Genomic DNA, 12,003 nt, shown 5'->3' with positions numbered 1-12,003 from the left:
ACCTGACCATGGAGAGTACTCGACTGGCTTATGCTGTGTCCTGCATGGACCCTACTTCTGTGGGCTGTGTCCTAGTCAGACCCAACTGGGATGATGGGTGGATCTAACTATGCAAACTATATCCTAGGTAGACTAACTGGGATGGCAGGCAGATCTAAATGATTAGGAAGGGTAGTAGAGCAGGGTTCCAAGCTAGTTAGTTTTGGGGCCCCTGGAAGGTTTCCAGGGAGGCAGGATGCTCTTGGAGTCCCTCAAAGCTCCTCCAGACTGAAGAACAAGTCCAGATTCAGGCAATCTCAATTCTATTAACTAACGTGTCTCTTTTAATGCCAATACCATGTGGTTTTTATTACTACAGCTTTGTAGTGTAGCTTGAATTCAAGCCAGGTATGACAACACTTCTGGAAGTTCTTTATTGCTCAGGATTGTTTTAACTATCTTAGGTATGTTTTTCATATGAAGTTGAGTATTTGCCTTCAATTTCTGTAAAGAACTGTGTTCAAGTTTTGATGGGGATGGATTGCACTGAATCTATATATTGCTTTTGGTAGGATAGCCATTGTTACTATGTTAATCTTACCGATCCAAGAGCATGGGATATTTTTCTGCCTTCTGATATCTTTTTCAATTTATTTCTTTAAAGACTTGAGGTTTTATCACACAAACATCTTTTACTTGCCTGGTTAGAGTTACTAAGACCTTTATGTTATTTGTGACTCTTGTGAAGGCTTTGTTTTCCTGATTTCTTTCTCAGTCCATTTGCCATGCATATATGGAAAAGCTAATAGTTTTTTCAAGTTTGCTGATGATCAGCTGTAGGAGTTCCCTGATAGAATTTTTTGAGGCCCCTTATTTATACTATCATATCATGTACAAATAAAGATACTTTGACTTCTTTCTTTCTAATTAGGAAAGGAAGATCTCCTTCAGTTGGCTTATTATTCTAGCTAGAACTTCCAAATACTGTATTGAATAGATGTGGAGAGAGATGACAGCCTTTCATTGCTCTTGATTTTAGTGGAGTTTCTTTGAGTTTCTCTCCATTTAATTTGATATTGGCCATAGGTTTGCTCTAAATTATCTATATTATATTTAGATATGTCTGTTGTATTCCTGATCTCTACATGACATTTGTCATGAAGGATGTTGAACTGTATCAAATGTTTTTTTTTTTAATCATCTAATGAGATGAACATGTGCTTTTTACTTCTTTCAATTTGTTTATATGGCACTTACATTGACAGTTTTTTTTAATATGTTTAACTATCCTTCATCTCTTGGATGAAGCCTATTTGATCATGGTTGATGATCTATCTTTTTGATGTGTTTTTGGATTTAGTTTGCAAGTATTTTATTGACTGTTTTTGCATCAGTTTTCATAAGAGAAGTTGGTCTGTAATTTTCTTATTTTGTTTAATCTTTGTGTAGTTTTGATAACTGTGACTTTGGTTTCATAAAATGAATTTTGCAATGATCCTTCTGTTTCTATTTTGTGGAATAATTTGAGAAGTATTAGCCTTAGGCTCTCTTTAAAAGTATGGTAAAGTCTTGCACTAAAACTGTTTGGCCCTTGGCTTGTTTGGTTGGGAGACTGTTAACAACTGCTTCTATTTCCTTAGGGGTTATCAGTCTGTTTAAATTGTTTATATGGTCATAATTTAACTTTTTAAATGGTATTTATTGAGAAAATTATCTATTTCTTTTAGATTTTCCAATTTTGTAGAGTATAGATTTTTAAGTATAATCTAATAATATTTTGAATTTCCTAGGTATCTTTTGTTATGTTCCTCCTTTGCTTTCTGATTTTCTTAATTGGAACAGTCTCTTTTAGTTAGTTTGTATAAGTTTGTGTATCTTGTTGATTTTTCTCAAAGAACCAATTCTTTGTTTCATTCATTCTTTGAACTGTTCCCTGTTTCAATTTTATTGAGTTCAGTCCTCAGACTGATTACTTCATACCATCTACTCTACTTGGGAGTATCTGTTGAGATTTGTCTTATGACTGAGTATGAGGTCAGTTTTGGAGAAAGTTCCATGAGATGCTAAGAAGAATTGCCTGGAGCCAACAAGCTAATAACTAGCAGGTAATCTTCCTGCAATGACTTCACCTTAGATTAAAATTTTACAATGAAGCACCACTAGGCAAGGGCCATGTGAAATCATTTTAGGAAAGATTCCTGCTATTAATATGTTTTTCCTGTTCTTATTAAACATATATGACAACACTAGGTATGAGCCTATACTTTTGAGCATATCTCTCAGATCTATGAAGATGTACTATCTTGTAGTGATGCTATATAGACAAATAGATGACTTCTTAATACTGTATGATGATCTTATAAGAATTCCTAAAATTATATCAGTATTTATTAAACTCTTTTATAGTGGGACTGCTATTATGTCCTTTCTGATAGTCAGAACTGTAATGAAAACTCGGCCAGTGTCCCATGTGTCACCAGTTAATTGCTTCTAGATAGTAAGCAGACTTTCTATTACTCAGTGCACATTCTAAGAGGTTGTAAAACCATTAACCCAAGGTCTTAAGAAGGGAACTAATGATTCATTTATTATAGGTGCTGGGACAGAAGATAAAATATTGACTGGATTTATCTATACAAAACTTCACTAACAACTTTGTTGTGGTTTTTAACTCTTGAAGAACCTGTAGAGCTGTGACAGGTGATCAATGTTTAGTCATATAAATACACCTAATGGATGTACATGTAAACCTTGACTGTTGGAAACTTCTTATTCAATTTATGGTTTGATTTTATGTATGAACTTGTGAGGAACCTTTTACCATGTGATCATGTATTCTGAAAAGATGTATAAGTGGTGAGGACCAAGAGAGCAGAGAGAATTTTCCCTTGCCCCACTTAGGATCTTTCTGCTTTTCCTCGTTTTCTTAGAGAGCTTTCATAGGAAACTTTTTACAACTTAGAAATAAAGGCAAAAAAAATCACTTTTTAAAAATCTTTATTAACTTGAGTATTTCTTATTTACATTTCGATTGTTATTCCCTTTCCCGGTTTCCAGGCCAACATCCTACTAACCCCTCCCCTTCCCCTTCTATATTGGTGTTCCCCTCTCCATCCTCCCCCCATTACCGCCCTCACCCCCACAATCATGTTCACTGGGGGTTCAGTCTTGGCAGGACCAAGAGCTTCCCCTTCCACTGGTGCTCTTACTAGGCTATTCATTGCTACCCATGAGGTTGGAGCCCAGGGACAGTCCATGTATAGTCTTTGGGTAGTGGCTTAGTCCCTGGAAGCTCTGGTTGCTTGGCTTTGTTGTTCATATGGGGTCTCAAGCCCCTTCAAGCTCTTTCAGTTCCTTCTCTGATTCCTTCAACGGGGGTCCCGTTTTCAGTTCAGTGGTTTGCTGCTAGCATTTGCCTATGTATTTGCTGTATTCTGGTTATGTCTCTCAGGAGCGATCTACATCTGGTTCCTGTCGGCCTGCACTTCTTTGCTTCATCCATCTTATCTAATTGGGTGGCTGTATAAGTATGGGTCACATGTAGGCAGGCTCTGAATGGGTGTTCCTTCTGCCTTTGTTCTAAACTTTGCCTCCCTATTCCCTGCCAAGGGTATTCCTGTTCCCCTTTTAAAGAAGGAGTGAAGCATTCACATTTTGGTCATCCCTCTTGAGTTTCATGTGTTCTGTGCATCTAGGGCAATTCAAGCATTTGGGCCATTTATCAATGAGTGCATACCATGTGTGTTTTTCTGTGATTGGGTTACCTCACTCAGGATGATATTTTCCAGTTCCATCCATTTGCCTATGAATTTCATAAAGTCATTGTTTTTGATAGCTGAGTAATCTTCCATTGTGTAGATGTACCACATCTTCTGTATCCATTCCTCTGTTGAAGGGCATCTGGGTTCTTTCCAGCTTCTGGCTATTATAAATAAGGCTGCTATGAACATAGTGGAGCATGTGTCTTTTTTATATGTTGGGGCATCTTTTGGGTATATGCCCAAGAGAGGTATAGCTGGATCCTCAGGCAGTTCAATGTCCAATTTTCTGAGGAACCTCCAGACTGATTTCCAGAAAGGTTGTACCAGTCTGCAATCCCACCAACAATGGAGGAGTGTTCCTCTTTCTCCACATCCTCGCCAGCATCTGCTGTCACCTGAGTTTTTGATCTTAGCCATTCTCACTGGTGTGAGGTGAAATCTCAGGGTTGTTTTGATTTGCATTTCCCTTATGACTAAAGATGTTGAACATTTCTTTAGGTGTTTCTCAGCCATTCGGCATTCCTCAGCTGTGAATTCTTTGTTTAGCTCTGAACCCCATTTTTTAATAGGGTTATTTGTCTCCCTGCGGTCTACCTTCTGGAGTTCTTTATATATTTTGGATATAAGGCCTCTATCTGTTGTAGGATTGGTAAAGATCTTTTCCCAATCTGTTGGTTGTTTCAACAGATGGGAAACAGTGTCCCTTTTTCTTCCAGTGACTAGCAGGCTGAAAGTTAGAGCCATTCAGTTCCTGCTGAGATTGAACAAAGGTTACATTACTTAATCCTAGGCCACAGGTGTTAATCCCCTAAACCAGCAGCCTTTAACCTCAGAATTAGCAAGAAAAGTCTTTCGGACTTTTTAGAAGTTATCATCAGTATTTCAGTATAGTTAGAGAGCCAGAATGTCCAGAGACCCCCAGTCTTTAAAGCTACACCAGAGTCCTACTCTGTGTCCTGCTTCAACCTGCTCCATGCTGGGAGGCTCCCACCAAAGAGTGAATTTTTTTGGGTGTGTTTGGGTGAACTGTTTTGTAGATATCTATTGGCTCTGTTTGGTTTATAATATCTGTTAGCTTTAGTTTTTCCGTGTGTAGTTTTGGCTGAATGACCTGTCTCTTGTGGAGTGGGGTATTATTGATGTGTCCCACTATCAATGTAAGAGGGACAATGTGTGATTTAAGTGTTGGCAGTGTTTCTTCTACAAAAGTGGGTACCATTGCATTTGGGGTTTAGATTATAAGAATTGAAATACCACCTTGTTGGGTTTTTTTCCCTTTGGTAACTATGAAATCTCTCTCTCACTCTCTTTTGATTAATTTGATTTGAAGCCTATTTTTTTAGATATTAGAATGGCTATACTGGCTTGTTTCTTAGGTCCATTTTTTTTTTCCGGAGCTGGGGACCGAACCCAGGGCCTTGCGGTTGCTAGGCAAGCACTCTACCACTGAGCCAAATCCCCAACCCCAGGTCCATTTGTTTTAAAAGTGCTTTTCCAACTCTTTATTCTGAGATACTTTGATATTGAAGTGTGTTTCTTGTATGCAGCAGAAGGATAGATCTTCCCACATCTATTCTGTTTGTCTGTGTATTGGGAAATTGAGTCCATATTATTTTATTGTTGTTGTTATTTGTGATGGTCATAATGTTTGTGTGTGTGTGTGTGTGTCTCGGTGTTTGTGTGGTGTGTGTGTGTGTGTGTGTGTGTGTGTGTGTGAGAGAGAGAGAGAGAGAGAGAGAGAGAGAGAGAGAGAGAGAGAAGGAAAGGGAGGGAGGGAGGGAGAGAGAGAGAAGGAATGCTCTATTTTGTTTTTGCTGGTATTAACTTTCTGTGTTTTCATGGTAGAGTTAATCTCCTTGGGTTCGAGTTTTCCTTTTAGTACATTTTAGGACTTTGTGGATACATAATTGTTTAAATTCGACTTTATAATAGAATATCACTTCTACATTTATAGTGCTTGAAAGTTTTGCTGAGTGTATTAGTCTGGACTGGCATCTGTTGTCCCTTAGAATTTGCAGGACATCTGTCCAGGTCCTTCTGGCTTTTAGACTTTTCATTGAGAAGTCTGGCATAATTCTAATTGATTTGCCTTCATATGCTACTTTGTCTTTTTTTCTCTTGCAGCTTTTAACATTCTTTCTTCTGGTTGTTGTTATTCTGTATGAATGGTGTTTTTTATTATTATATGGTAAGGGTACTTCTCTTTTCTGGTTCCATCTATTTGGTGTTCTGTAAGCGTCTTTATGGGAGTCACCTTCTTTAGGTTAAGAAAAAGTTCTTCTATGATTTTGTTGAAAATATTTTCTGGGTCTTTGAGCTGGGATTCATTCTTTATTCTATTCCTATTGTTTATGCTTGGTCTTTTCATGGTGTCCCGATTTCTTGGATGTTTTGTGCCAGGAATTTTTTAGATTTAACATTTTCTGTTGTGTTAAATAATTAAAAAGCCACCATGCTACTGACACGCCAACCCCATGCATCTAGATTCACATGGCTAGCTGGTTTATACTTCTCGCACACCCATGCTTTGCCCTGTGAGTTGCCGCATGAAAGAAAACACCACACAAACTTAGTTTAAAGTCAACAGGTAACACAATCATTGGGTGCAACAACTAGCATCCTAATTTTGTGAGCCATTCTAAGTTAAACTGGTCCAGTGATGAATCCTGGCAGCTCTGCCATCTAAACTGGGGGCCTCTTGTTTGCTCCATTTTTTCCTCCAAGCTCTCCTGGTCCAAAAGCAGGTCACCTTTTCTTGCCTCCTCTTTTTTCCTCTCTGACTCAGAAGTCCCGCCTACTCCTCACCCAGTGACTGGTCCCCTGAAATCTTTTTTATTAGGGGAAGTTTCTGCCACAATTTTCTTTTACTGAGTTATCTATCTTCTATTCCATATTCAATGCCTGAGCTTTTCTTTTCTATCTCTTCTATTGTGTTGGCAATGACTGGGTCTGTAGTTTCTGTTTCCTTCTCCTAGATTTTCCATCTCCAGGATTCCTTCTGTTTTTGTTTTCTTTATTGCTTCTATTTCCATATTCAGATCTTGAACTATTTAACTGATTTCCTTTAATTTTTTTGTTGTTTTCTTGGCTTTCTTTAAGGGAATTGTTCATTTCCTCTAACTTTTTGTTTGGCTTTTCTTCTGTTTTCTTAAAATGGGATTTATTAATTTATTCATTTTCTCTCTATAAGCCCCATTCATTTTTATAGAGTTTGTTGTTAGGTCTTTTTCTTGTATTCTAGCTATATTGGAATATTCAGGGAATAGTGTTGTAGAATAGGTGGGAAGTGAAATATTGCCTTGGCTGTTGTTGTTAGTTGTGTTTTTATGCTGGCATTCAAGAACCTGGCTTTGGTACAATTATAGGTTTAAGTAAAGATTTCTATGGTTGTCTTTGTTGGTGTTTTTTCTTTGGTTTCTCTTTCCTTTCTGCTCTTTTGGCTGGAGTGGCTTGTGGTTAAGCTGGGGGTCTTCACCCAAATTGAGGTCTAAGTCATGGTGATACTGAGGGTATGGGAATTGGGGTTAGGTTTGAGGGGCACTGAAAGATTGGGTAATATCCAGGGCCTGGCAGCCTACCTTGACCTTTGGCAGCTGCAGTGGACTCAAGTAGAATAGAGTGTCTCAGTCCAAATTGGGGTCTGGAAATCATGATACAGTGAGGTTGGGGATTGGGAGTAGGGCATGGGAGCACCAAGAGAATTGGGAGAGGACCACAAGTGGGCTGCCTACCTGACCTTTTTGCAGTTAGCATGGCCTCTGCTAGAGAAGAGAGTCTCCCTTGTCTTGTAGTTACAAGGGTAAAGATTGTGGGCCACAGTTAGGGCAATGGTAATAAACAGAATTATTTCAACTTGACATTTCCTCCAGTGCAGCACCTGGTATGTTCTCCTGCTTATTTCAGGCAGCTCTAGACAGAAAGGTCTACAAGCAGCAAATGGAAGGCACAGTGTAGCAGCATTCAAACATACCCAGCTTACACGGTGGCAACACAAAACCTTTCTGTTTTGTATTCTAAAGAAATGGTAAATGTTGGAGGGAATATTTATGGTGACCTGATTTAAATAGTGCAGCATGTGTCCTTGTACTGAAGTACATTTAAATACATAATTTTAAATATAAAAATAAAGTATTTTTATTAAAAAATAATAAATTCTCTCTCACATTTAAGTCAAAGTAATTCATTCATTCTCAAGAGGGAAAGACAATGTCAAATTTAAAATAAGGAGAACTCAGTTACAGGCTAGAATGAAGATTCTGAGAGGCTTTCTGCCTTGGTATCATTTGAATAATGAAGATTCTGAGAGGCTTTCTGCCTTGGTATCATTTGAATACTGAGTTCTATAAGTGGCACACAGTCAGACTCTGAATGCTTCATGTGAAGTGCTTTAAATTTGGATGCTCAAATTCCTGTGTTTCCAGAGAGGCTAACATAAGCTTCTTGCTAAATTTGTATCCTCAAGTGAATGAACAAGATAGAGGATCTCATTTTACTAAAAGGATAAACACAGTGAGGTACATTAGAGCTTTTAACTGAAAAATTTGTTAATTTGCTAGTAGTTTAACCTTGAAAAAATTCATATTCTGGTATTCTATCTATAGCAAGATGTAAGTCTTGATTATCCCTTCCCTGTTTTATTTTTTTTAAAGAATGAAGAGATCAGCCATTCCTCTGTCTCTGTGCTTCTAAATGCTGAAAATATGGCCCCTCAAGTGTCAGCAGACTGTCATTATGTCTCATTATTCAAGATTCAAGATCCTGAGTATCATTTTCCTGCAGAAGAATGGGAATCAACTGACTTATGCCTCCTCAGAGCCAGAGACTTGGGTACTAGTTTGTTCTGCTCTCGTCTTAGTGTCCTTTTCTGGCCTCCTCAGCAGGATGTGGGTCACTATCTGGGCTACAGCTTGAAATTGGGCTCTGGGATGGTTCGTAAAAGTTCACACTACTGGATATTTCCCTATGCATTGTCGACCATAACTGTACGGTGGCTTCTCTTATCTCTTCAGCAGAAAGTACATATTGCATTTCCTGATCAGGTCAGAATATGTATTGCCCTTATGCAGTGTCAAGGCCACCTGGAGGCTGACTGTATCAAGGCCATGGTCCAGTACATTGATCTCAGGTCCAAATGCTCTGTATTGACTGTAGTTTCTAAAACAAAAATCCCAATCATTTAATTTAGCAAATGAAGACTCAAGAGCCAGATGCTGTGGTGAAAGCCTGTTAGCTCAGAGAGACATCAAAAGCATCAAGCTGACCTTTCCTCCTCAATGGACATCCCAGAAAGAATAAAAAGTTATCCTCTCCACACTATCTTAAAAGTCCTTCCAAACTTAATATGCCTCTATCTGTCTTCCTGACTTCCTCTCAGATGTGTTTTATAAAATGGCCGGGGTAGTACGGTGGAAGGGAGCACATGGGTGGGCCCATGCCAAAGCATTTCCTCTGAGAAATTGACCCACGCAATAGGCCTAATATAAAAGGAAGTTTATTCGGGACCTGGAGGAGATGAAATATGGGACATGAGATTAAATATGGAGGAGGAAGTAGAGGCAGAGAGGGGAGGACAGAGAAAGAGGAGTGGGGGAGAGAGAGGGAGAGAGGGAGGGAGGGAGGGAGAGAGAGGGAGGGAGGGAGGGAGAGGGAGGGAGGGAGGGAGGGAGGGAGAGAGAGGGAGGGAGGGAGGGAGAGAGAGGGAGGGAGGGAGAGAGAGAGAAGCACCAGGTTTATACAGGTTTATACCTGGCTGGCAGCTGTTGCTAGGTAACTATTGGGCGGAACCTAGAAGAAATGTACTTTTACAGTATGATTTTTTCCTATGTTCACTCCCGTCTACTAGTTTCTTGCCTTGTCTCTTGACCTTATGATTAACTTTACTAAATCTTGTTTACGATAAACAGAAAGCTCTCAGATTAAAGGAGTGTGCTAGGGTTGAGCCAGAGACAGGGTTTTTCAGTACACAATCTTGGGGTTCATACTGTGATCAAATAGCCTACAACATTTGATCAGTTCTTTTTCCTCTCAAGAGATAAATACCATTTTCTCTCTTACAGCCCCCCTTTTCCTTGAGAATTCCCCAGTTTGCCAAACCGAGTACTATATGCCAGAGGTTGCCATTTAATTCCTACAAACTGCCCTCTACCACTTTGCCTGTCTAAATGATGGTTACTTCACACCCTGACATAATCATTACTCCAAATAATGAGATGCTTGAATGTGGTCTGCATAAATGCGCAAAGGAGCTGTAAGGACTATTTTCTTCTAAATCCAGGGGCTGCCTGGTCTCTGCATTGTCAGGATCACCTGCTACATGAGTGTAAATACATTTATTTAAGGACTAAGTTCTAATGCTGCCAATCTCAGTGGCTCAAAAAATTTATAGTCAACACTTTTAAGCAATTAAATTAGTTCTGTGACTAGAATAAAGGTTTATATTCCTCTCTCACCTCAACTCATACCACTAAATCCTAGTGGCTGATGCGATGATATTTGGAGGTAGAATTTCTTTTTTTTTTTTTTTTTTCTTGAGGCTCATTAAGCTTAGATGAGACCATGCTGTTGGGGCTCCTGGACTTGGGTTCATCTCCTTTTAAGAAGAAGAAAGGTGTTCTGGTTTAGGTGCTGTGATAAAACACCACGATTAAAAGCAACTCGTAAAGGGAAGAGTTTATGGTTTTTGGTCCATTATGAAGAAAAGTTGGGCAAGGGCTTAAGCCAGACTCCTGAATGCAGGAACTGAAGCAGAGTCCACAGAAGAATGATGCTTACTTGCTTGCTATGTGTAGCTTGTTCAGCCTGATTTCTTATACATCTGAGAATCCTACCCATGGGTGGCACCACCCATATTAATCACTAAGACAATGCCCCACAAATTAGTTCAAAGGCCAGTCTGAAGGAGGCATTTTTCTTAATTGAAATGTCTCTTCCCAGATGACTCTAGATTGTATCAAGCTGACACAAAACAAAACAAAACAAAACAAAACAAGACAAAACAAAACAGAACAACTAACCCCAAAATCCTAATCACCACAGAAGGAGATCAGTTCTTGATGCCTTTCCTGGTGTGTAGGAGACACAATAATCAGACAATCACTGAAAGCCTCAAAGAAACCCCTCTCCAAGAACAGATTTACTTGCACCTTGAGCTAGAGCTCCCTGAACTCCAGACTAGCATGAATCAAGCTCTTGTTTATCTTCAAGCTTATGAACTTCATTGTCGCATCCCATGCTGACAGATGGGTACCGGACAATTAGATCTGTAAGCATTCCTTTTATTCTTCTGAAAATTCTAGTCATGGAGGCATAGATGCTTATCCAAATAATCACAGAGTTTTAGCACTCAGAAAGGAGCATATAGTAATTAATGAGATGCAGGCAAGGAAGGAAAAGTATAGCAATTATGCACCTGAAACTTTTGGCTCAGGGCCACATCCAAAATGAGCTCTCAGTAATTGTGTGTGATGATGATACCCAGGCTGCCCAGGGTGGTCCTGTGCTTTGCTTCTCCCAACAGGAGTAGACTTCAAATAGGCTTTCTGAGTTTGGGTCCCCTGATTTCTTTTTTTCTTTTCTTTTCTTTTTTATTCTTTGGAAAGTAAAATTTTCTTTGACCCTTTGAAATGTCAATATTTACAAAAACCTCTTGGCAGGTTCACATCTCACTCCCATTTTTTTCCAGCACTCTTTGAAATGTGATTATCATCATAAGCAATGCCCTCCCTCCTGTTCTCTGTGGGAAGATAGCTCCTTATCCAGCTCTTGTAACTGCCTCCTGCCAGAAACATAGGAGTTTGCCTTTTCTTTTGATAATTTAGATCACAAACACAGATGGCCTATTATTTTACCCATCATCCTCCAGTACTTTTCTAATTGCTCCCACCAGTACATAGAACTTGGCCACCCTTTGTTTCAGATGACTTTACCTCAGATTGAAATTCTGCCTCTTCTTTCCTAGTGTAGTAGCTGTTAGTAATTTTGCTTTGAAGAGGATGATATTTTTCACAGGCTTGAAAATGTAGAGAACAGAAGTCAATGGAAAATGAGGAGAACTGAAGGTGTATTCTATAACAGTGAGGAAATGTTCAGATGGTTAGTATATGCTTGGCCCGGGGAGTGGCACTATTAGAAGGTGTGGTCCTGTTGGAGTAGGTGTGGCCTTGTTGGAGTAGGTGTGTCACTGTGGGTGTGGGCTTTAAGACCCTCATCCTAGCTGCCTGCAAGCCAATATTCTGCTAGCGGCCTTCAGGTGAAGACATTGATT

The 12,003-nt window shown here is 39.3% G+C and overlaps 1 protein-coding gene across 6 annotated transcripts in view; it reads left to right on the top strand.

Annotated features, from left to right (window-relative positions):
- LOC103690241 (uncharacterized) overlaps nucleotides 1-12,003 on the top strand; it is a 105,212-nt gene that overhangs the window by 41,349 nt on the left and 51,860 nt on the right. For 3 of the 6 annotated variants that reach the window (XR_010064319.1, XR_010064318.1, XR_591150.4), the window contains one exon: nucleotides 8,390-8,567. The exons of 2 other annotated variants lie outside the window; for them this stretch is intronic. Coding sequence is in view for 1 of the 4 variants with exons in the window: in XM_017591289.3 (XP_017446778.1) it covers nucleotides 8,390-8,920 (531 nt within the window). In the remaining 3 variants the exon portion in view is untranslated. Of the gene's footprint in view, nucleotides 1-8,389; nucleotides 9,057-12,003 lie in introns of those variants that run through there. One more of the 6 variants, XM_017591289.3, reaches the window with a different exon arrangement.

The sequence above is a fragment of the Rattus norvegicus genome, chromosome 2 (genome assembly GCF_036323735.1).
Source record: "Rattus norvegicus strain BN/NHsdMcwi chromosome 2, GRCr8, whole genome shotgun sequence".
In the NCBI taxonomy this organism is placed as follows: Eukaryota; Metazoa; Chordata; class Mammalia; order Rodentia; family Muridae; genus Rattus; species Rattus norvegicus.
Note: the sequence above shows the minus strand (reverse complement) of the source record. Positions and strands in the feature narration are given on the sequence as shown.